The 25,277-nt window shown below is 42.7% G+C and overlaps 1 protein-coding gene across 2 annotated transcripts in view; it reads right to left on the minus strand.

Annotated features, from left to right (window-relative positions):
• The window catches only part of LOC122130519 (EH domain-containing protein 1-like), a 10,210-nt gene extending 6,870 nt beyond the window's left edge, over positions 1 to 3,340 (minus strand). Inside the window, exons 1-3 of one of the 2 annotated variants that reach the window (XM_042705230.1) lie at positions 3,196 to 3,340; positions 1,286 to 1,397; positions 274 to 367 (exon numbers count right to left, since the gene is read on the minus strand). In XM_042705230.1, coding sequence (XP_042561164.1) covers positions 274 to 367; positions 1,286 to 1,397; positions 3,196 to 3,310 — 321 coding nt within the window. In that variant the 5' untranslated portion in view covers positions 3,311 to 3,340. The remainder of the gene's footprint in view (positions 1 to 273; positions 368 to 1,285; positions 1,398 to 3,195) is intronic. The other variant, XM_042705229.1, reaches the window with a different exon arrangement.
• Positions 3,341 to 25,277: the final 21,937 nt, after the last annotated feature.

Genomic DNA, 25,277 nt, shown 5'->3' on the forward strand with positions numbered 1-25,277 from the left:
ATTATCTACTTGTCTGTGGGTTCACCTACTACAGTGGTGTTATTTATCGACTGTCCTTCATGCGATCACTCGGACAATGCAAGCCTGTCATCCTCAATCTTTTATGGAGATCATTTCCAGTCATAAAAAAACACATAATATTCAGCTAGCCACTTGTTAGTGTCCTGATTAGCATACATTTACATACTGTGTAACACAGAGACTTTGGTAAAACCTTCCCTTGAAATGTCAACAATCAGGCATGGTGGTGCAACCATTCTACCAAGAGCTTACCGTTAATGACTCTCTTTTTCGTCCACTTGTTATGAAGGTAAAACCTTGCGTTTCTATAGCGACTCCCGTTTTCTGAATGTGCTCCTCAACATACCTGAAAGAGGCAGAATTCAGATGCAGGTGTTCAGTTTATACACACACACACACACACACACACACACACACACACACACACACACACGCACGCACGCACGCACGCACACACACACACACACACACACCCTGATTTGCATTCAGACATACATTTTATCACTGGGGAAATCACCGTCTGATGACTAATCACTCTGCATCGATTCTGAAGCTCCTCCAGAAGGAGAAAGCCAGCCATGCAGCAGATAGGGAGCCATGCAGCAGTCTGCATGCGTCAGTGAAGCACCACACATATAGGGAGCCATGCAGCAGTCTGCATGCGTCAGTGAAGCACCACACATATAGGGAGCCATGCAGCAGTCTGCATGCGTCAGTGAAGCACCACACATATGCCATGGTTGGCCCAGCTTGCACCAACATCTTTATGAGCACTCTGTATTCAACTGACCCACAACTCATTTACTGCAGATTATTATTCAAATATGTCTTCATAGTCCACTATTGGTGAACTTTATTTAAACTGTCTATTAGAAAGCCACTAAACTGAATGAAACATCCTAATCTAAACAATAAAATAGTGTTCATGGTGGCATTATTCACTAAGAACGGAACAGAAGGCTGCATCATATGTACACACATCATTTGCATAGTATGCAGTCTACAGGCATGGGGTGTTTCTTAGCAATCCACATATTGTTGTTAAACCTAGTTAGCATGCTGATGGTAAAAGAACACAGGACCACCGGAACACAGCCATGGGTTGGGGGGGGGGGGGGTCACTAGGATTAGGGTCTAGGGTCTCTTCGCCTGCTTCTGAAAACTTAAGAGACAAGCATGGAAAAGGGCCTCCCTTTGGCCTGCCCCGTCCCCTGCAACAGAAGGCGTGCTCTAGGCAGACGAGAGGGTTCTAAAGGGTCCTTACCAGTTGATAAAGGAGCTCTTCCCTGCTGAGTGGTTCCCCATTATCATCACGATGATCTTCTTCCGCGGGGGCAGCAGCAGGAGACCCAGGCCGCCTGCAATTTTCACCAGCCCTGAAGAACCACCAATCACAAATCAGTACAGCCATAAACACAGACACTCCATGATCAGACCAGAAACCAAAGAAATGTAACAAAAATTGATATTGTGTTCTCGCATGTTTATGTAGGCTAAAGCTTGTCAGATAACTTTTTTACACAGTTGCAAATTGTTTCAGGCACACTAAATGTCAATAAAAAACAAATGTAAATGTGTTCCCAACAATAGGCACCATATGACTTGAAAAATAGGCTCCTGTAAAACATCCTCCAACATCATTTTTCAATTCTCTCAGGCTTTCAATATGTCCATTTGTGAGCGGAGCTGGCTCACTTGGCCTTAGGCGACAGTGATTGGGTCAGACAGTGCTCCGCGCAAGCTGATTGGGTCAGACAGTGCTCCGCGCAAGCTGACTTAGACTGTAAGAGAAACTTATCTGATTAGGTCTGATAAGAAACTATACTTTAGAGAGCAGACAGTGAGGACTCCATTGCAGCGGTGGCATTAAGCCGCTTAAGTGAACCGTCCTTCTACTCACACCAAGGTGATCCAATGAACTACAAATAACAAGCAATCTGTGACAATGCCCTATTCTTCAGACAAGTAGTAGCGCCACTCAACATGTGTTCAGGCTCCTTGTAAGTGTTGCGGGCAATCAACCATTACAATCAACACACCACAACTCTCAACATAATGCTGTGTATAAAGTATTACTGTAATAAGATAAGGCTATATGGAAATACCCTAAAGCCATTACAGTGTGGCTTCACAAGGTTCAAGAGATAGATGTAAATAGAGGAATATATGGCCGTTGAAGATACATTCTGGTGGCCCAGAGTATTACGGTTTTAACTGTACTAATATATCCCATGATAATGGCATAGTTTGGATTTTAAATAAAATATCAGAGCATGATATCATATCAAGCGATATTAAGCCTGAGTGACATTTCTGTCTTCAAGGGTACTTCTGGCACACATTACAGATCAATGGAGACATTGAACTCTGATTAAAACAGGGATTGCCTAATTTATAGAGGGTACTCCTTAAGTATGCAAAATCACCATGAAGCACTCCGATCAGTGTGTTTAAGAACCTAGCCTGTTGTACCCTTAGCATAACGCTGTCAAAGACTCTTATTATGGTAAATGAATCCACCATTCTTTATAACCTCAGTGTATTTGGGATTTTAGGGCGAAAGGTCCAATAGAATATTCAGGCTATACAACAACTATACAGCAGAAAAATGCAACACTTGTCAAGTGTAAATCTTGTAATCCAAGGTTTGGCCTAATCCTAATTGATGCTTCATTCAGACGTGTGTTGGTAAACAACTGTGGCTTTTGTTGGTTAATCTGAATGACATCATGAAACTTTACTTTCGCACAAGTGACACTGGGTAGGTTCCTAAACGCAACTGAATGGCAAGGTAACAAAAGAGTGACAAAAGACACGCAAATTGTTCTTGTTATTATGCTTGTTCTTGTCATCAAAACATGTAAGCACACCAACAGCCGTTAAGTATTGAATGGATAAGGTTGTTTGTAAAGCTAAGAATGTTCAAGGCGGTATCGGAAATATAAACCTGACCGTCACTTCACTCTATTTCTGGGTGCAGTAACATCAGTCAGCTGAATCAGTTAAAGTGACATTTATATCCACATACGAATATTCAGAAATAAGAATTGTCTATCCTTACTCTAACTTCGGTGTGAAGCGTGCTACTTTGTTGCATAACATAGACTACTACAGTTATGTGAAGCTTATGTTACTGGCCCAATCGTGTTAGAAATATAGTAGTTGAGTCTTTACCGTTGTCGTTGTCGATATATAAATTGTGACATTGTTTCAAAATTCGTTCGCTTGGTGTAGTTATAGCTGATTCCAAAGGGTTCGCGACCGAACGGGGCTTTCTACCGCCCGACATGTTGAGAGGTAAACGGAATCACTCTTTCTCACGTAACTGATAAGGGGGAACGTTAAAAGTGTTACACGTTTGACACAGAGGCATTTCGTGCCTCCACGTGGCCATTAGTTGAAACTACATAATTTGCATGTCCATATCATGTGAAATTGTAATGCTGTCTAAGTTTGTGTCAGACTGAAAACAAGAGATGTGTACATAAAAGAGGCACAATTAAACTCTTTCCCACAATGCTCAGAGAATGAGTAGCACTGCCACCAAAGATTAGAAGAAATAGAATAATTAGAATAATGAAAAAGACCAAAGAAAATGGATATATGATGGACGATATCAAAGAAGAGCATTTGCAGATTAAGGTAAACTGAGTTTAATCATATTTGCCATAACATAACATATATTTCCTATATTATAGTTTAATGAGATCATGAACCATTTCAATAAAGGCTTGGTGATGTATTTCTATTAGTAATAATACAAAGGAGATGTTAAAGTGGCATTATGTAGGAATTGTACTTCAGGGTTAGGGTTAAGATTAGCAGTTTTACCTTAAAATAACAGCTTAAAAAAAATCCTGGGCGCTACAATGACGTTGAATATGGAGAATCGCCTCCGTGCCATTGCCCATACCAGGGTCCGTAGGCATATTACTGAGTTATGTAGGTTTGCCTGAAGCCGCCCGGTTACTACTGTCTGCCGAACTAGTAAGTGGCTTATTTGCCGTCTTGCTTTGTCTTGTGTTGCACTTGCTTGATGTTTGACTGTGTTAGGAAAGTTGTTGACTCACTAGTTTGTCATAGTGTCAAAGTAAGCACATTTCAAAAGGTTTTGCTAGGTTTAGCCGCTAGCATCTCGTTAGCAATTAGCAATTCCTACATAATGCCACTTTAAATGCTTTTAAGTCACACACGGCGTAATGGCTATTGTAATTATTTTCATCTAATAGTCAACTCATCTTCATACCATCAGTTACCTCCCACCCTGGTCTTTGAATCCAAGATGTTTTGTATCTATTTTGTGACATTGCAACTGTAGATTACATCCTGCATTTCCAGCATGTTGGGAAGAGTAAAGCTCTATGCTACAATCATGAGCTTGATTCTGTCAGAGTACACGTTGTTTAGGCCTCTTCTTAAATGTCAAATATTTCCTTTTACTATCATATAGGTCAAGCCTCTGGGGAGATGTATTTCCATGTATTACGACCACAGCATCTTCTTAATAAACAATTGCATTTTATATAAACTGTTGTCAATGTTGCATGAACTTTGCATTGGGTTTCATTCATTCAATTGGCTTTAGGCTCCCAGCACTGATTTGGGCTGTGTGCGCTTCCTGCATTGGAGGGACATTTCAGTATGGGTATAACATATCTCTTGGAAAAGCACCCACTAAGGTAAGTGTGTGCAATGCTTTTGGCTGTAACTTTCACTGAGACCACTTGACAATACCCCCCCCCCATTCTCTTTCCTGATCAAATTCCTTTTTTATTCAAAATTGATTACAGATTTGAGTATGTTTTGAATCCACCCAAGTCGTAGCACATATGCACCTGTACAGACACTCTCAATTCCCCATAGCAAGAACACTCTAACAGCTAGAACAATATCATAGTGAGAACACACTTATAGCGGTTACATTAAGACAGCTCAAAATACTCAGAGCTGGAACACTCACAGTAAGAACTCTCTCAGAGCTAGAACACAGAACGTTAAAACTCTCTCGCTGGAACAATCTGACAGTTAGAACATTCTCATAGCTAGAACACTCGGTTTCCTCGTAGAGGGTTTGTGGTAGTCCTTCCAACAGTGAGCTTCTGGTTGGATTTCTTGCCCTATGTGTCAAGCTGATATTGCTGCACCAGTATGTTAAACCATTTATGTTAACCTGATATGCTGTATCTGTACAGGGAAAAAGTTGAACATTAGGTTCACAACCAGGGCTAAACTTAACAGATATCTTGATGAGGGTGACATCACACCACGGCAGGTGGATTCATTCTATGAAGATGTGTTTCCTAACAAGTGCTGTGGGCTATGCACTTAAGAAGCTGCCAATGGAAGAGCCACTGATCAAACACGCAGAATTTGTAGATGTGCAGCAGAGGGCTGAAAGTGGCATTGAAGATGTCCTGTACTTTGTTGAAAGGTTAGTTTTTTTCTTTAATTATTGTCTATCATCTTAGCTAAAATGCTTATGATGAGGTATGTTCAATCCTAAACTGCACATGAGTTATTCTTATATGGCTTTTCCTCAAAGATGTGTATGAACTGCGGCTGGTTGATGACAATATACCTATAACTTAACCACCTGTAACTCTACTTTCATAAATAGGTTTCCCCATCTCCTCCCATACCATGGGCCAGAGGAGCATGACCACCTGGGTGAGGGAGTTTCTGAATTATCAGACCATGCCAACAACCTCCCTTCAGACGAACTGAGATGGAAAGCTTCTGGGCTGGAATGGCAACACGGAAACATAAGGTATACATTTTTTTTGTCTTTCTTTTTGGCAGGTGTGGCTTGGCTACATATGTTGCTTTTATTGATGCATGCATATATTGTGTCATACATGATGCAAACTATGCATGTTGTATCTGAACTTTGTTACAGTATACTTACCAGTATTAATCAAAACAAATATGGTATGTTTTTCCATTTGTTCTTGGTTCATTTTACATAGGTGACAGGAGCCAAAGAATTTGAGAGGCTCGCTGCCGTCGCCAAGCTGGTCCTGGTGTTGCAACATTCGCATGCGGATGCTGAGAGGGTGTTTTCAGTTGTGGGACTGAACAAAACTAAGACCAGAAATAGCCTGGCACCCTGTCCTCAATAATGGCCATAAAGATGGCCGAACTGGGAGCCCTGTTTCAGATTGGGAGCCCCCTCAGAGTTCATCAGGCCTCCAAGAAGGCCACAGGCCAGTACAACATTGCCCACAGATCTTAGAAAATGACTAACCAGCTTCTGATCTTGCATCTGATACCTCATTTTTAGTTATTTTTGTCACGTGTTGATTCCATTGTATTGCTTAAAAGGCTAACTGTATAAGCACTTTATTTGTTGCACTTTTTTGTTTGATGGAACGTGTGGTTGGAGGCTTTGAATAATGAAAAATATTTCTCCCTAACTAATGTTGTGTAATTTTTTGCTGAACATTAAATCATTAAGTGCTCTTTAGAATACAATTATTAACAATATAGGTTAGGTTTCAGTTAAGACATGAATACCATTGTAATCAAAATGTCAATCAACCTACCTTGGTCAAATCTTCAACACAGGTTCTATTAATTAGGCTATATTGTTGGTACATAGACAGTCATTGAGGCACAACAATAGTTTTTCTGGTTGAATGTTTCAGCTCAGTCTAGAAGGCCCTACAAGTCATGATCAGATGAACATGAATCAGAATAAATTCAGTATTGCACATCTTTAGCTACCACCCCAAAAATCCACTAGAATGCAGAAATAACATCACCTTAAACCAAAATTCAGCTATGTCTTGGCTTCACAGAATGTAACCAAAGTTGTCCATCTCCAGTAGGGCGCCCCTATCAACGTCTTTGGGCCCCACAAACCACCAGGATGCAGGGCACAACATGGTTACAACGCCAAATTAATTCCAATTCCTGATATTTGAGCCCCAACTTGTGTGGCTACTATCAGGGCAAAATTTTGGTCACCCGCCTGTCAAAATCTCACTCCAAGGTTTTTGGAAGAAGTTGGCAGCTCTGAGGAAGGACACCGAAGGCCATGTGATAGAATCAGCTGCAACACACAGTCAGGGACCGGTGGCTCTGTTCGGAAAGAAGAGAGATAAAAGCCAATCCGTTCTGAGACCGAGCATTAGTGACGATGTGGTGAGTGTTTTGGAGAAAGATTGGAGAGGATGGAGCAGATTTTCACACACAGAGGATATTTCCTCCTCCAAGGGTACACAACACTGATTTGAGTAACACACAGTAACAGTTTTGAGATTTGAGATTGCTGAGTGTCACTAGATTCAATGCAGCTCCCCGCCCCGCACACACTTTCAACTTCTATTGCATCATTATCTCCTGTCCTTGTTTTCTATCATATGACTTGAAATATCCACTAGATGGCGACATTATTGCTGCAAGCCTAGCTTTTCTACAATTTCCTTTGAATTTCGGTTGCGGATATTCAGTTTTTGTAAAGAGACAGTAAACTGCTTTCTGGCGGTTTTTTCAGTTCATAAATGGTGGAAAATGAATGACAGTATTCTCTAAATGTCAGCGTTTGCAAAGAACTTTGTTCTTAACTGACTCAAAGGCCTTGTCCTTCTCAATGACAGGAGGCTTTTTGCATGAACACGCCCATCCAACAAGGAAGTAGTTTCAAAGTTGCAGCGATTTCAGGCGAAACGAAACTACGTGAAAACCTGTGAGGCGTTACACAGCACAAACGAAGAATGGCAGAAGCGGCTCCAAGTAACCACGAACTTTTTACATGTCCGATTTGTTTGGATCTTCTTAGGGATCCAGTGACTATTCATTGTGGACACAGTTACTGTATGGGCTGCATTACGAGCTGCTGGGATCAGGAAGATCAGAAGGGAGTCTACAGCTGCCCCCAGTGCAGACAGACGTTCACCCCAAGACCCGTTTTAAACAAAAATAATATTTTTGCTGAACTTGTGGAAAAGATCAAGAAGACCCAAATCCAAGCTTCTGCTCCTGTTCCATCTACTGCTGGACCTGGAGATGTGGAGTGTGACGTCTGCACTGGGACAAAACTCAAAGCTGTGAAGTCCTGTCTGGAATGTCTGGTGTCATATTGTGAAACTCATTACAAAGCTCACAATGACACACACCCTGGGCAAAAACACAATGTGACTGATGCCACAGGCCAGCTGCAAAAGAGGATCTGCAGCAAACATGAGAAGCCTCTGGAGATATTTTGTCGTACGGACCAAAGTTGTGTTTGTTTGCTTTGTCTGGTGGATGAACACAAGGGCCATGACACTGTGTCAGCCTCTGCAGGGAGGAGAGGAAACAGGTAAGGCAGGAGTTATCTTGGTGATAGATTGGACTTGTGTAGTAGGGTTTCCAACTGGAAGACAGGCTATAGACTCATCCTCTTTAGGTTATTATAGAGTGAGGCAGAGAGAGAATGACAATGTCATAAAAACATTTCTGTCTAATGAAGTTGTAAAACCAGATGGTTAACTTCAGACTGTCAGCATACTCATACAGAAATGAAAATACATAGCCTAATTCAATTTAAGAGCTATAACATTTTAAAAAAGAGATGTGAACTGTACCTAAATAATATAACATATAAAGCCTAAATTACCCTTTAATGTATTATGTTTGTGGGCATTTTGTAATACTTCTCTTATTTAACAGTAATTTATATTAAGATGGGCACATCATGCTTTCTGCCTGCAATATTGCTGCACAGTCCTCTCAGATGAGCCCAGTGATTAGGGTGCTAAAATGGCATTTTGTAGGGTCCTGGGTGGTTGACACTATGACTGAATGACATTACATGGTTATCAACTGCCTAGAGGTCACAGGTCACTCAGTGAGGGTATAGTTGCAGTAAGGGTGTGTTGGACATTTTTATTAACTCCACAAGAGAAACTATCAATATGATTAAATAAAGATTTACTGCATGTATGGTTCACTGTTGCTGTAAGGGTGTGTTGAATAATACATACTATAAATACGATTAAATAAAGATTCACTGCATGTAAGCTCAGTCAATCAGTGTTCATGCTGGTTCTCTCTTTTGCTCCACAAAGACAAGACTTATTTTGTGTTTTTCTCAAGCCTTGCAATGAAACAGCGTCTCACCAATAGGCTATTCAGCTACACTACAGATCACCTCTCAGTCAGCGTCAGTAGCTTAAACAGCTTGTTCTTTCAGGAATGCTATCAGACAATAATAATATGTTGATGCCACCATAACTGTTTGTTGTGGATGTGATGTATTCCTTCAACATAGACACACTTGGGGGAGACCCAGAGTAAAATCCAGCAGAGAATCCATGAGAGAGAGATGGAGCTGAAGGAACTGAGGAAGGTTGTGGAGACTCTCAAGGTGAGTACTGACCAGAGGAGAGGAGGACAACAGCTGGCTGCTGGATGAGCCATTTCAGGCTCAATCAGGGCTCTCCTCCAGTCAGCCAGACAGGAGTCTGTAATGCTGAGCCACTTTCCAGCTCATCTGAGCCACACTGTGGGTACCAGGCTGTGTGGAGGAGCTGAGTGAGTGGGCTGCTTTAAATGGATCCCTCCTCTTTGTGTGTCTCCTAACAGAGCTCTGCAAAGACAGCAGTGGAGGACAGTGAGAGGATCTTTACTGAGATGATCCGCTCTATTGAGAAAAGGTGCTCTGAGGTGAAAGAGCTGATCAGAGATCAAGAGAAGGCTGAGGTGAGTCGGGCTAAAGCACTGCTGAAGCAACTGGAGCAGGAGATTGCTGAGCTGAAGAGGAGAGATGCTGAGCTGGAGCAGCTTTCACACACAGAGGATGACATCCATTTCCTCAAGGTAATTGTTGATGATGGATTGTTAGTGCACAGAATGTTTGAGGGCACTGATTTATGTTGAATATATTCCTAGGTGGACATTTGTTGATACAAAATTTAGATACATTTAGATATTGTTGAATTTCCTTCAAGGATCTTTACATTTCCAGATAGATCCTCATTCTTTTATTCATATTATAACACAGTCCACAGACAGTACTTTGAACAGATACCTTACCCCATGCAAGTTTCGGTGTCTAATAAAGAATGTTTTTTGAATTTCATTCAACTCCAAAACATATGAGCACGAATGAAGACAATTTCATTTCTTCAGAAAACTGCCCCCAAAATCATTATGGCAATTGTTAGGACAGGTTAGGTCACATGTTGAGAAGAACCCTTTACTGACAGGCGGGGCTTGAGTTGATGTCATTACCTGTGGTTAATCGATCAAAGCCACATCTGCCCTGACATCATGGCTCACAGTTTGTTTGGAGGCACTTGAGGTGCACAGGTGCCTGCCACTCTGCCTCTTTGGTCAGGCCACATGTAGGTCAAGGCAAACCAGCGGCATTTGGACAACTATTTAAGTTGGATTCATTTGGGATTCATAACATCAACCAAAAAACTTGAACTTATGGAATCACCACATGGGCTTACCCCACTAGCAGTTAGCCAGCTTGAGAGAGCTGCCTGGCAGGGAGTGCTTACACACACGCACGCACGCACGCACGCACGCACGCACGCACGCACACACACACACACACACACACACACCACACACGCAAGCACTTACACACTCACACACTCACCCACTCAAGGTAGGATCCCACTATCATGAATTTAAATCATGTAGGGATAGTGTGTAGTACGTAGGTGTCTAGACAACGCATCTTAGCTGCCAAGACTGTCCTTGGTAACACAATCATTTGGAAGCCACATCCAGATGCTGCACACACACACATCAAAGGATGATATCCAGGTTAGGCTTAGGCTGCACCCAGATACTCATAATGTTACATTTTGTTCACATCTCAAACATTACAGGATAATATCTAACTTAAGAGATGTGTGTGCACTGTAATGGTTGAAACTTATAGTTACAGTTAACAAAAAAGTTACAGAATACAGATTGTACCCTTAAACTTACAACTTACTTATACGTGGATGCTTTATTTTTGAGAATTTAGCTATTTTCTCTTTCTCTCTCTCTTCCTCTCTATCTTTGTCATCTCTTCTCCTCTCTCTCTTTCTCTCTATCTCTGTGTTTCTTTATTTAGACTTTCCAGTCGGTCAGTGAGACACCTGAGTCTAAAGACTTATCCTGCATCTCTGTGAAGCAAGGCCTCTCTTTTGAGGCTGTGAAGAAATCTGTCTCCTCACTAAAGACGCAGCTGGAGAATTTCTGCAAGGAGGAAGTCATGAAGATATCTGCATCAGGTTAATCACATTACTCACATATGTTTACATGTAATGACTTACTATACTTCCCTCTGGATTGTACTAATAAGCTAAATGTGATGGTGAACTTCAGGAATCTGTATTTCTCAATATCACATATTTGTAACATATCCTTTGTATGTCAGTGAAGCTGAGATACTCTACAGGTGTCTCCATGTTTACTTGTCTTAAGAGGGTCTTTAAGGTTGAAGAAGCTGGAGACTCATAATGTCCCTCAAGAAGAGAACACAAATGTACTCCATCATACAAACAGAAAGTTGATGCAATGTTGACATTTACACCAGTCAGTGTTTGTTCTCTAAATATGATTCTTGTTCTCTCTCCAATAAGTGACTGAAGTCCCAGGCTGTTTTTGCCTCCTGAACTTACAAACCAGAGAGGATTTCTGACAATGTGAGCTTTGGCAGCAAACAACATTTTATACAGTTTTACTTTCATTCCCAAATCAACAAGTCAAGTTTCCAGTAGCAATCACATTTTCAGAATGGCCCTACACGTTAAAGCAATTGCAACATTTTGTTATGGCTATTATAAGTTCATGGGTAGAGGAACAGTGTCTTTTCCAGACCATCACTGCTTCCCTATAACGCACTGATAAGGAGCAAGTGGTCCACGTGTTTGGCCTTTGTTTCGTGGTCACCCCCAAGGCAAGGTCTTTAGCACCAGCCATGTGGTACGTGTCCTAAATGGGCGTTTTCTAAACGGAAGTTCGGGAGGAGATGTTACAAACCCCTCCTCACAATTCAATCACTACCTTTAATTAAAACTCCAGTTCTCCTTATCAGCACCAAACACACCACAATCCACCAATTTCAAGAAACAATATCCAAAGGGACTTCAAATTTTGATGGATACATTAATTATCCAGGACATGCTTAGTCACACATAAGTAAGTCAAGTGGACTGGAAACAGCAATGTATAACAAGAATACAACAAATGGAATTCCTCATGTGACATGGATAGTAGCTTTGTGGCCCCAGTCCAGTGGTTTCTGATGGCTGCCATGTTTACTGACTGCAGGTCAGGACAAGGTCTATTCGGGTCAGAAACCTCCTCCAGTATAGCCATGGGATGGTTCCACTCCTGTCCTGTTAACATAGATCCTTAAAGGCACTGTGCAACAAATTCCTGGTGAAAGGTTGTTATTTGAGCTCACCAGCAATCAGATTTACACCCCTCCTACTTTGTGGTCCTGACAGGCAATGATGTTGATTGGCTGAAATAGTTGTGTGTTAGTGTGTAGCAGTATGTAGTGGTAGGCAACGGCAGGGTGGCCTGTATGTGTGTGTGTCCTGGGCTGCACAAACATCCTTGAGTATACATGGGCGAGTGGCAAACACAAACCACACACACACACACACACACACACACACACACAAACTCACCCACACACACTCACTTTAACATTTACTTATTCTGTCACTCAGTGAGATGTTAACATGAGAAATATTTGTGTTGTCCTCTCTTCCATCAGACTCATGCCAATTCACACTGGATCCAAACACAGCATACAGACTCCTCCATCTGTCTGAGGGGAACAGGAGGGTGGAGTGGGGAGCTGAGCTCCAGTCATATCCTGATCATCCAGAGAGATTTGATGGGTGTTGGCAGGTGCTGTGTAGAGAGGGTGTGTCTGGACGCTGCTACTGGGAGGTTGAGTGGAGTGGGTGGGGGGGTTATATAGCAGTCTCATATAAAAGCATCAGCAGGAAAGGAGTGAATGAATGTGGGTTTGGATGTGATGATCAGTCCTGGAGTCTGAGACTCTACAGCCTCAGCTCCTCTTTCTGTCACAATAATAAAGAGACTAAACTCCCTCTAGTGCGCGGCTCCAGAATAGGAGTGTATGTGGATCACAGGGCAGGAACTCTGGCCTTTCTACAGCGTCTCTGACACATATGACCCTCCTGCACAGAGTCCAGACCACATTCACTCACACACTCTAACCCTGGGTTTTGGCTAGGTTCTAGATCATCAGTGAAGCTGCTGTGAAGACATATCTAGATGCTGTTAGCACAAACCATACAAGTGGTAAATGTACCCAAATGCAGTAACCAAACATGAAACATTGTAAATCATGATACATATATAACTGAGGGTAGGGTGTTGAGAGCAATTAAAGTATTGTAGAATCAGCTTAATAAGTCTTAGGTTTGGGATCATCAGTGAAGCTTGCTGTGACTGACATGGTGTAGAGCGCTGTTAGCGACATACCTCTCACACCATCCAATCATTTTAACAAACGTCACTCAACATGTAAGGATCTAGCAGCAGGGCTTGAGAATCAATTTGATAACTTGGGGACAACAACAGACGAAGCCATTCCCCCATCCTCTGGACCCCAGGCTATACAATGTCTGTACCTCTAGGACCTCTGCTTGTAACCGCCATGCAGTATCAACGCAGCAGAAATAAGCCATTGTGTGTGAAAGGTTTTGATGAGTTCTGTGTTGCATAACCTCACTCAAGTGTTTAGTCCCTTTGTTATTGCATACACATTCTGATATCTGGTTTTATATGACTGATGTCTTTCTTTATTAATACCGTTATAACGAGACCAGTATGTTTTAAAATGTTTCTGGTGCAAAATAGTGAATAAAAAGTTATAAACTTTTTCTTGGTGTGTGTGTTTGTAAATGTGTCTGCAACAAAATGGACACATTCTAAAGGGAACCACATCATTGCAGCTGTGCAGTTTCTCTAGATCTGCTAAGGGATCCAGCGACCATGATGACGCCATGCGGTTGCAGTTACTGCAATCAATGGTTAGGGGCACACCTTCACTCCGAGACCGGCTTGGAACTAGAACACTCTCATAGCAAGAACACTCTAACAGCTAGAACAATATGATAGTGTGAACACAATAGATGGAACATTAAGACAGCTCAAAATACGCTGGAACACTCTCACAGTAAGAACTCTCTCACAGCTTGAACACAGCTGAATTACAGGACAGCCAACCACTAAGGTATCCAAGACAGATGAAGTGGAGGAAGAGCGCATAAACTCTCCAACCAACCACTGGCAGCAGGGTGCCTTATACACCCCACAAGACCCATTTACAGTGTACTAAAAGCCAATAGCCAAACCAATCTCCTCAAAACTATCCAGACTTGGACTACATCACATTACTAAATGTGTGTGAACATGACTTCAAACGACACTGATTAGTCATGAAAGACCTGAAAGACTGACCTGCAAACAGCCTGCATGGATGGGTGTGTGTGAACAATGTCTTGCCTTGACATAGTTTGGATCAGTCTGTCAACTGGCTTGATAATGCGGCCAAACCTAGATCTCACCTGTGTGGATAAACTGGGATTTTGAGACTGTGAGACAAAAGCTAAAGTGTCAATACTATGTGTGTCGGTAGCGTTGTCTGTCTGTGTCACAACAGTCTGTCCATCAGTCTGTGTATGTAGTGAGCATGTCTGAGTCACAACTATCTGACTGTCCCATTCTGTGTGGTCTAACAACATCTGTACTAACGTCAGTGTCAGTCATTAGTCTCGGGTCAGAGGTGACAGAATGGTCTGTGGGGCCTTCAGACATCTCTGGATTGATCTGAGGGATAAGGGGGGCTGATCTTGTTCTCCATTTCCAACTGACTCAACTTCAGAAGGTTCGGGGAATGGGAGATTGAACGACCCACTCCACAGTTCTTCCCTCAGCATCCACAGGCTCTTGACCAGTCTTCCTCTGCGTTCGCTCAGATCCTGAGCTAGGAACCCGACCATCCACGGAGTCCAATCCATGCCAATCCGGCAAGGAGTCTTGTCCATTTACTGAGACAGAGTCGTCGCTTGACTTGGGACACTTGAACGGAAAGGCAGGGATGAACCTGGCTCGGAGAAACACACTTGTGTCGTCTACAGGCAGTAAATTCACCAATATCAAGAGGTTACGGTGGACCACTCTTTCCCGTCTAGTGACCGTATCCTGTATCTGTAAGTGTGTGTTTCAGTGTTCCTGCCCACCACGGTATACATAGTTGATTCCCAGCGATCTGCAAACCGTCGTGGATACCCCTCAGGACAGCAGCTTTAAGTGACTCAGGAACCACGTATTGATGACGTTTAGACTTGTTAGTCAGGTCTGTTGAAACTCTGGAGTATTCCATTGCTCAAAAACAAGCTTCTCCCAGTGCTTCAGGTATCTTAATGCTGTGACTGATTCTCTAGCTCGTTCTCTCCTCGAGGGTCTATGACGTCTTTCTACATAATACAAGACGAGAGAGAGGGCTCTGTCTTTGAGCTGTTCATCACGTAGTTCCTTCTCTGTATAAGCAGGGAGTGAATCTTGACCTCCTGGGATCAAGCTGTGGCACATGGTGCAGAGCACAGCGCGAGTTCTTGCCCCAGTCTCTCACTCATTGTGTGACTGCAGAACAGCAGATATTCTCATCCATCCCAATGGACTGAGTGTAGACCTGTAAAGCAGCGGGCACACTCTCAGACCCGTCTGGTTGTGGGTACCCATCAAGGGCAGCAAGAGCAGCGGAAGGTGTCCTGAACAGAGTCACTTGTCACACCCTGGACCTCAGAGAGAAGACTTCTGAAAGGCTCTTGAAACAAGTCTGACTCTACGTTTCCATTCAGCGCGAATTATCGGCAGGCTGTATTCCGTCTAGGGGGCATTGTCAGAAAAAAAGTTTCTCTGTTAAGTAGCAAGTTCGGTTGCAGTGCAGCGCTAATATAGCAGATTAGCTTGTGAAGTCATGGAAATATGATAGATGTTGCGGCTGTCACTCATGCTCTGATTCATTTACTTATCCATTAAATGTATTCCTTTATTCATTTGTTTTCTCTGATTCATTTGTATCAGCCAGTTAATCACGTTATCACACATACCAGAGGCAAAACGCAGCGATGGAGGCTTACAGGTTACAAACCAGCTAGCTTCTACATTGATCTTCAATTAAAGTGTTAGCAGCAAGCTAACATAATGGTCGCGAGCTTCAGATAAGACCTACAATATTCTGTTTGCCCTGACAGTGTTCGTGGTAGTATATAAACAACAAACCGAGTCGAATGTAGGACATATAAAAGTCGTGTAAACACCTGTATTCACCTTTATTCACATAAATATTTCCCAGTAACAGAATCCCCGGGACTCCGCCCATCTTGCTTTGGATTTTTTTGATTACTCCCGCCATCTGCACAACTTCAGCTGCCAATTCTCACACACGTCAAACTGATTGGTTACCGCCTGGTCTGCATTTGCATAGAGTTAAAGAATCGTCAACTTTGGAAGGGAGGCGGAGACGTTCCGTTGCTCGACAGACGGGATATCGTCTCCATTTCATTCCCAATGAGAGCGGGACGAATAACGTCCTAATGGAACGTAGCATGAGACCGACTCACTGCTTCACAAAGGGCAGCACGGCTCAGAGCATCTGCACATTCTGTGGACCTGGAACGTACTTGATGTCGAAGTTGTAGCCGGCTAACTTGGCCACCCAGCGTTGCCACAGCAATCCAACTTTGGCTTTGTCATGATGTGAGTCAACGGATTGTTGTCTGTCCACATCGTGAATGTATGGCCTTTCAACCAATGGCTGAACTTTTCGCAATGGCCCATTTTAAGGCTAAAATTCTAAACGATGTGCTGGGTAATTTCTTCTGAGACTGAGAGAGTGACTTGCTGGCAAATGCAATGGGCCTTGCCCTGGTTTCTCCCTCCCTGATCTGTGACAAAACGGCGCCAATGCCGTCAAGGGATGCATCGATAGACAGCATGAAAAGACGGGTGACGATCTCAGCTTCTGGAAAGCCTGTTCCATGTCAGGGGTCCAGTCAGACGCACTTAACTTCCTGCTTTGCGATCTTTGTTTATGCTTCTGTTTATCTTTACTTTTATGTTTCTGTCCTGACAACAGGGCTGTTGCAGAGGCCTTGGGGCAAACGATTGTACTCGTACAAGCCTGTTGGAGTGGTGAAGGCAGAGTACTTTTTGTCATCTTCGTGCAAAGGCATGTTGTAGAACCCAGAGGTCAAGTCCATTGTACTGAAAAGTGAGTTTCCTCCAAGCGCCGCTAAGCAGTCTGCCTGGTGAGGGAGAGGGTGAGCATCTTTAAGAGTACGCTTGTTCAACCAGCGGAAATCTGTTGTTGCAAAGGACTGATGGTTTGCCCCTTACACTGTGCACGTGAACAGCCCTTTCGCTGCTGCTGGGTCATTCCGTTAGTGCATGCACCCCTTATGGCTCCACTTGTACAGCCAATCAGAGTGCAGTCTGGGGATGCTTGCACTGACGGTACCCAGTGGCGGGAATAGCAGAGCAGTGGACTGGCGTTACAGATACAGTATGGTGTTGAGATTTAAGTATAAAGATTAGAGTGAGAGAGTGTTGGAATTGTGTGCGTTCAGATACCTGTAAGTATTTATAATGCTCCTTGGTTATGTTTAGTTTATACTATTATCAGTCTGTGTTTGTTAGACAGGGCATTGATGTTTAAATGCGTTGTATGATCGCGGTGCATATTTAATTAATGCCTCATTTCTTACCAGACAACATAGTCTCCACACATCTGTACAGACACGAAGATCCCTATTCTTTTTCCATACTAGAACTAATGGAGACGCATACTCACTGGTGGACTTCCTGATAATCTCTTTCTCCTCCCTCTCACTCAGTACTTGGCGCAGCTTCTGATATTGACTGGGAGGCACACGTCGGTAGCCTGAACGGCCTGTTGTCTGAGAGGTGTATACGGTGGACGAACCCCTTTGCCTCTCCGCAATCCAGATGATGACGTGAGAAGATGTCACTATACTAGTGCACAACCAGTTCAGTCAGCTTGTCTTTACACTGTCCAGACACATCACCGAAGTCAACCTCACTCAGTCCAACTGACTTGAGCCTTTCTTCAGCAGAATATGATTGGTTCTCAGAGGGACTGTCCACTAGTGAACAGCGGTTTTAATGGGAGCTCTGCAGTGTGTGCGTCGTCCATGTCTTCGAGAACAATGCAGGGGAAAACGTCAACTAACTTAGCGTTGCGTCTCACCAAGACCGGCTTGTCTGAGGTGTTAATGAGCTTTAATGGAATCCATCTGTCGCCCCACAACGACGTCACCATTCTTGCCACCAGAATCCCTCTCGGAGCTGAGCGGCAAGAAGTGAGCTCCGTCATCACAGTACTACCAGGGGACACAGGAGTAGACTTGGGCAGCTTCCCCACAACAGGTACTCACGACCAGGTTCAAGGCACACAGCTGAGTTGCTTCTGACAGTGCCTATCTTGTATGGAACCTCCTCAGCTCTCCAGCGGTCCATACCAGCAAGCATAGAGAGGAACCGCTCAGACTCTGGAGCGCCAGCAGGACAAGGGGCAGATACAGCTTTCCAGTAGGCGTCACATTGCTTATACTGGCGAAGAATATGCTTGATGACGTTGGTGCCCAATATCATCTCATCATGCTGGCCTTGAGGCGTGAGCTTGCAGCCATACACCTCCATCTGCAAATAGACAGCTGACTTAGGCATGACACGGCGACCACTACAGCCAATGAGGACGACATTTATTTACACCAGCTTCTCTAAACTTAATTTCGGCAGTCTCACTGATAGTGCAAGCCATAGAGCCACTGTCTAGCATTGCATTCAAGGTCACTGTATCACCAATTGACACAGGTGTGTAGAAAAGACTGCCACTGCCACCAACTTTGTGTATGTTCTGAAATACAACTTGAGTGTTATTACATGAAATCTTGTTTGTTGCATAGATGATCTCTGCATCTGAAATATCTTCACAGTGGGAGGACGAATTAAGAACCATACTTTCTCCCCTTGAGTATGAGTCAACTAGTTTCCCTTAAACTGAGAGGAAGACTTGGTGGGGCATACTGTCTTTGTGTGACCCGGGGGTAGACAGGCAAAACACAGCTTCTCTGACATGCAGTGGGTGACGGTGGAGTGCTTACTGTCATTACAGACACAACAGGCCTTCTCGCGATTACCACTCTGGAATCTTCCTCCACGGGGAGCGATACCACGCTGCTCCACTCTGCCCATCATCTGCTCTAACATCGACATCATGCGAGAGACAATCCTTTCCTCAGCCTCTTGAGTGTTCTGTAAGATTGCTTGCATAGAGGAGTTAGAGGGAGGGCATGGTGTCTGAGGTGAGGCATGGCTCTGACTCAGGGCGGTGATGGAGGGGGAACACTGTGTGTGGCTCACTGGGCTAGTAGCTGTGGCAGAGGTAAGGCAGGGCACTGAGTGTGACACTGCTCAGGCAAAGTTTGACTGTATGCTGCCGGGCTACACTGGCTGGCCATGGTGGCAGTATGGCTCTTTCACTCTCCACGGGCTCTGCAGGAGGCTCTCAACTCCCTTTGATAATCATCAATTATCAACTGTATGTCGCGTGCACTCCACTCATGAATACTTACTCTTGAAGATAGAGGAAAGCTCAGGGTCGGGGCAATGCTTGACAACCATGCGAGCTATCTCCTCATCTGAGCTATCCATCTGCCTACCTTGTCTACGGAGGCCTTCGTCAGCAAGATCAGCTGCTCTGTTTTCCCTCAACCAGTAGTCAACTGGGCTCTCGCTAGGTCGAGGCAGGGTGGAGTAAAAATCTGCTAATGAAAGACATGACGACGCATCACTGAAATACTGAAGGAGAATATCAAAAATACGGGTGGGGTCCAGAGTCACATCAAGAGTTTTGTCGCTACGTAGGGCAACCTTCACAACATCTCTTGCTTTTCCCATCAGCTTCCCCATTATCTCTTCAGCCTGCTCTGCCACAGGGCACTTCTGCTTCCTGAGATAAGCTTTAGTCATGTCAATCCAGTCCTGGACAGGGTATTTGTCAGAATCGTCACCCCTGAATAACTTAGGCTATTTGTCTGATTTTACATGCACGGTAAAGTGTGAGTCTATCTGTCTAACAGTGCTGGAGTCACTGCCTGTGTGTGCGGGTGATGTGTTGAGAGGTGCGCCACTCTGGTGTACACTGTCTACATTAACTACCCCAGCAGACAACAACCTGGCTACAATGGACTCGCCAATCTGAGCACCCAACTGTCCCATCATACCAGTGAGATGGTCAATAGTGGCGGCATCAACGCTGCTGTTGGGTGTGGATGTGAGAGGACCCTCCCCCATGAACTGGCCAACAGGAGTACAACCTGGGTTTTAACCCTGTACCCCTACCGCTGTCAGCTAATGACTGGGAATTACCTGCCTCCCCACTGACCAACCCACGTCCCACAGCACCACTATCAAAACCTTGCCAGGCACCCAACATACCTCTCCCTTTTGGTAGAACTGGACTAGCAAATGTATCTCCCACATCACTGTAAACTCGTTTCTCAGCCATAATTGCAAGTATCTGCGTTGTGTATTTTTTTTTCTTCTATAAAGTAGAAAGAAAAAAAATTATTTAGAGAAAAATTCCTGTATTACTGTATTACTATATATATATATTTTTTTTTTCTAAAACTAGAACAATATATACATAGCCCTACACTGCACAACCATATACCAAGATAAATTCGAACCACACTTGATCTTGCACCCTTGAGTTGGATCTCCACACAGCATCCACGGCGATCGGCCTTCAGGCTGATCTTTGAGATCGACGGGTCACGGCACCAGTGTAACGGTTCTATTGCAGTCAGGGAAGGAGACGGATTTGCAGCTTTCCAACTTTATTCTGTTATATAAACAAACAACGGTTGACATACGCAGCATCGCTGACAGGCATATCTCTTCTGTCTGGCTATATACAACAACACATTAATCACACAAAAGCAAACCAGTGTACGAACAATTAAAACAACAATGCACACATAACACACACATTTTGGCATTGGAGCAACATACCTGTTATATAAACAAACAACGGTTGACATACGCAGCATCTGCACAAGTAAAATAAAATACAAAATACGTCAGGTTCAGTATGGCTATTTATATTCTATCATTATTATTATACTATTCTATTAATATTTAGCTAGCTAACGGAACGTGAGTAGTGGGAAGTTCCTAGCGAACTAGCTAGCTAATCACAGTGTGTATGTAACGGTAGAAAAGTGCCGTTAGCCACGCGATATAGTTTGCTTACTATTTTTGGGGAAGTAACCTAGCAAGGGGAGTCGGAGAGTGAAAAACTGAAGAGAGTAACACGGAAAACTACGGGGCTAGAAAATCCTAATATTATAAAATAGGATAATCGCCAATGAACAGTAGAGAAAACAGTAAAGGTCAGTCGTCGTTGGCGAGCAGGAGAGACGAAAGAGGAAACTTAAGACAGGGAGCTACAGCCTGGTTGGAGCGGTAAGGAGTTATACCCTGCTCAATCTCCGCTGCTGGCCCCACTAACCAAGTGGTGTAATCTTTGGATACGGTACTGTGTCTTGAACTAGTCTACGGCGATCCAGATGAGGTCCAACGGCCTTTGATGAACGCTCCCCCCTCTAAAGAACGGTTTATTTAACGAGGCTCTTCACATTAAATGCCCTGAACTTATTGATGGACGTTTGTTCTATTTGATTGTTATTTATGCTGACTGATGTATTTATATGTATTCTGATGGCTATTTATTCGCGTTGTTATTTATCCTAATGAATATGTATTTATATGAATTCTGATTGTTATTCATTCGCATTGTTATTTATCCTGCTGAATATGTATTTATACGAATTCTGATTGCTGTTTATTCCAGTTGCTATATATTCTATTTATTGTACCTATCTAAATATTTTTAATACATTTGATGAATAGAACAATCTGAAGTTGGCTCTGTTGTCTTCCTGGACTGGGATTGGTATAGCTACACACACACTAAGGGAGAGACATTTTCCTAGTTGCCCTCACAGTTACATGTTACTATCTATTGCTAGCTACCTAAGGACATTGCAAATATTCTATAACACAGAGCTCTATGAACAAAGAGTTCAGAATACTCCCCCGCCTATTATGAAGTTATGTGATCTTTGATGAACCGTGTTGGAAGACATAACCGTACGAACCAGAGACTAATGCATCTTTTATGTAGGGGATAATGTATGGTCCGGCGGTCATTATCGGGGAAAAAATCCCGACGGGACGAACAGGACCGCGACGCGCAGCAGATAAGTGTATTTATTATACGGCTCCTCAGACTGTTCCAAAAAGTTCCATTGATTTGAATGGGCCACCGCAAATTAATGACTGCTGTCATTGGCAACGGGTTTTATGTTTCTAATTCACATCTTCCATATCATTCAAGTAATCCGTTCACTTAATTAATTGTAACTTGAAGTCAGCAAGTAATGGAACGGAAACCCTTGACTTTAGTGTAACCGTGGCCACGGGTGATATGTCTAGTTGAGGGCTGCAGCTGTGACGTGACCTGAGGCTCAGTAGTACCACACGTCACAATGCAGGTATATTAGTGTATACCTCTTACCTCCTAGCCCCTTTCATTCCAACTTGTGTAATTGGTCCGGATAAGTACAGTAGCCTAATGTAGATGTTATACACCACTGTGCCGAATGGATGAGGTAACCGATGAGGTAAGATTTTTATCATTTTAAAAATGTATGTTTGTGAAAATTGTTGCCTATCACTAATTGAATAATCCTCTAAGACATCATGTTAAGACAAAAAGGATGTCAAATGTTGTGTCTGGTTACGACAATGCCGTTTCATACACTGTATTTATTGCAAGTCTATATTTTTCAATATATTTTTATTTATTTCTAAATATTGCTCTCATTCATGTTTTGCTCTGCTCTGGGGATCTCAATAATTATCATAAGAATAAGGGGTTTACAAATTATTATATTATATTATATTATATTTGTTTAATTTATTCTAAACTGTTGTGTTGTATATTTCTGTATAAATACATTGAGAGCCACTAAATCCCTTGTATGTGTAAACTTACTTGGCCAATAAACATGATTCTGATTCTGATTCTGATTCTGATAAGAACCGTTACATGGATGAATGTTGGAAATAATTCAAATGATTTTCCATTTGTGTGATCTTGTCTTCCAGGAGTCTGATGATGACTCTTACAATTTGAGGAAACCTAAAGGAACGAAACTGACTGTTGCTGAGGGTGATTCGGCATGCTGCAATAGGGCACATTTGGGAGAGACGGTATGGCTTACTTGTTATTTTATATTGATGCGGTCCTAGGTATTTTACATTTGTCGTCACTATTTGACAATTTTTTTGTGTCCCCCTTCATAGTTATCAATAATAATTTAAGTGTGCAATAAACTGGTGTTTAAACGGTTTTATTCAGCTATACCAGGAGTCTCCCGGATTTGAGCTATCCGATCCAAATATGCAACTGATTGATGGCACCTACAACTGCCTCCATGATGTCCATTTAAGGACATTTTTCAAAAAAGCCAGAAAGAAAAAAAAAAGCTTCTACGGAATGGCTTAATTACTACTGATGAGAAGGTTAGTGACTTTAAAGACTATCTATTGGTACTCAAATGAAATATAATGGTAAATGTTGGTTCAAGAGATGTCTTTTAGACGATTGGTTAAAAAATGTAAAGAATACATTAATGTTGACTTGTTTGCTAGAGTGCTGCTATGGTAGTTGAAATGCTTGTTATGGTAGTTGCTAGAAGTTTGCCATAACACTCATAATGAGAACTAGGATACTATGGTAACTGGTTGCCATGGTAACCGGTCACTATAGTAATTGGTGACGCGATTGCCAAGGCATTGTTATACTAGTCAAGCTGGTTGCTAAGGTTTTGCTATCATATCATATATTGCATCATAGTTTAGATGGTTGCCAAGGTGTTGCTATGGTAGTGTAGGTGGTGCTTGGGTTTGCTATAATAGTCAAGCTGGTAACTAGGGTGTTGATATGGTTGTTTAGGTTAGGTACGTAATTGACAAGGTTTTGTCTTTGTAGTGGTAGTTGATAGATTGGTGATATGGTACTTGTGGATGGTTAGGTGTTGGTATGGTAGTTGGTGTGGTTTGCTAGGGCATTGCTATAGTAGTCAATCTGGTTAACAGCGTGTTACTAAGGAAGCTTAGTTGATTGCTGTGGTGGTTGTAATGGGTGTTTCTATGGTAGTTTAATTGTTTATAGGGTGTTGCTATGGTAATTGAGGTGGTTGCTGCAGTTGTTGTTAGGTTGTTGCTATGGTACTTATGATTGTTGCAAATGTTTCTATGACCGCTGTGGTTTCTGTGGTAGCTGCTTGGTTATTACAATGTAGTCAAGTGGTTGCTTAGGTATTGATACTGTATAAAATCATAATTATGTCTATGTAGAAAGGCAGATAATCAGTTCTAATATAAATAGACTGTCGATATCTATCCTTTGCTGACATTTTGTGAGACTTTTTATGGCACTTTTTCAGGTGCTGTGTACACCTAAAGAATACAATAAATACACCAGGTACACCAAAACGGTTCAGCTCTCTTGGGAGAAGCTGTATTATGAGCAGCAGGTAATTATCATCCTAGTTCATGGCAAAGATAGTTAATGGGATAAGTCCCTTTATGCTGTCTTATTATAGTGGTGTTAATACAATAACAATATGTGCTTCTCAGAAAAAGCTGCTGAAAGACTTTCTGACCTTGAAAGAGAAGGGTGGCATTCCTGTAATATCCACTGTCAGATATGAGAGACTGGCTTGTCCACAGAGGTGCAGACATGTGCAACAAGATGTAAGTATTTATTTGTTGTGTATCAGCTCACTCTGGGTGTAATTGTCTCTTAGCAACGTGTGAGTGGTAAACCAATGCATTTCTTGGATCGAGCTCCAGTCCAAAGAGTAGATTTGAAATCGGTAGAACAACATCTACTACATTGGAGCGAAAGTGTAATGGATTTTGTTATGTCCAAGGTTCCAGAAACAGTCAGGGAACAGACGGGATCTGCACCTTGCTAAATTGGTAGATATTTATAATTATTTAGGCAGAGAAACCATTTAGGACAGATAAAAAGATGAAACATTTTAAATGTCTCACTGATTCATTTCATTAATGGCTTCATGGTCACAATTGATGACCTCATCTTTAACAACGTATCC

The sequence above is a fragment of the Clupea harengus genome, unplaced genomic scaffold (genome assembly GCF_900700415.2).
Source record: "Clupea harengus unplaced genomic scaffold, Ch_v2.0.2, whole genome shotgun sequence".
NCBI lineage: Eukaryota > Metazoa > Chordata > Actinopteri > Clupeiformes > Clupeidae > Clupea > Clupea harengus.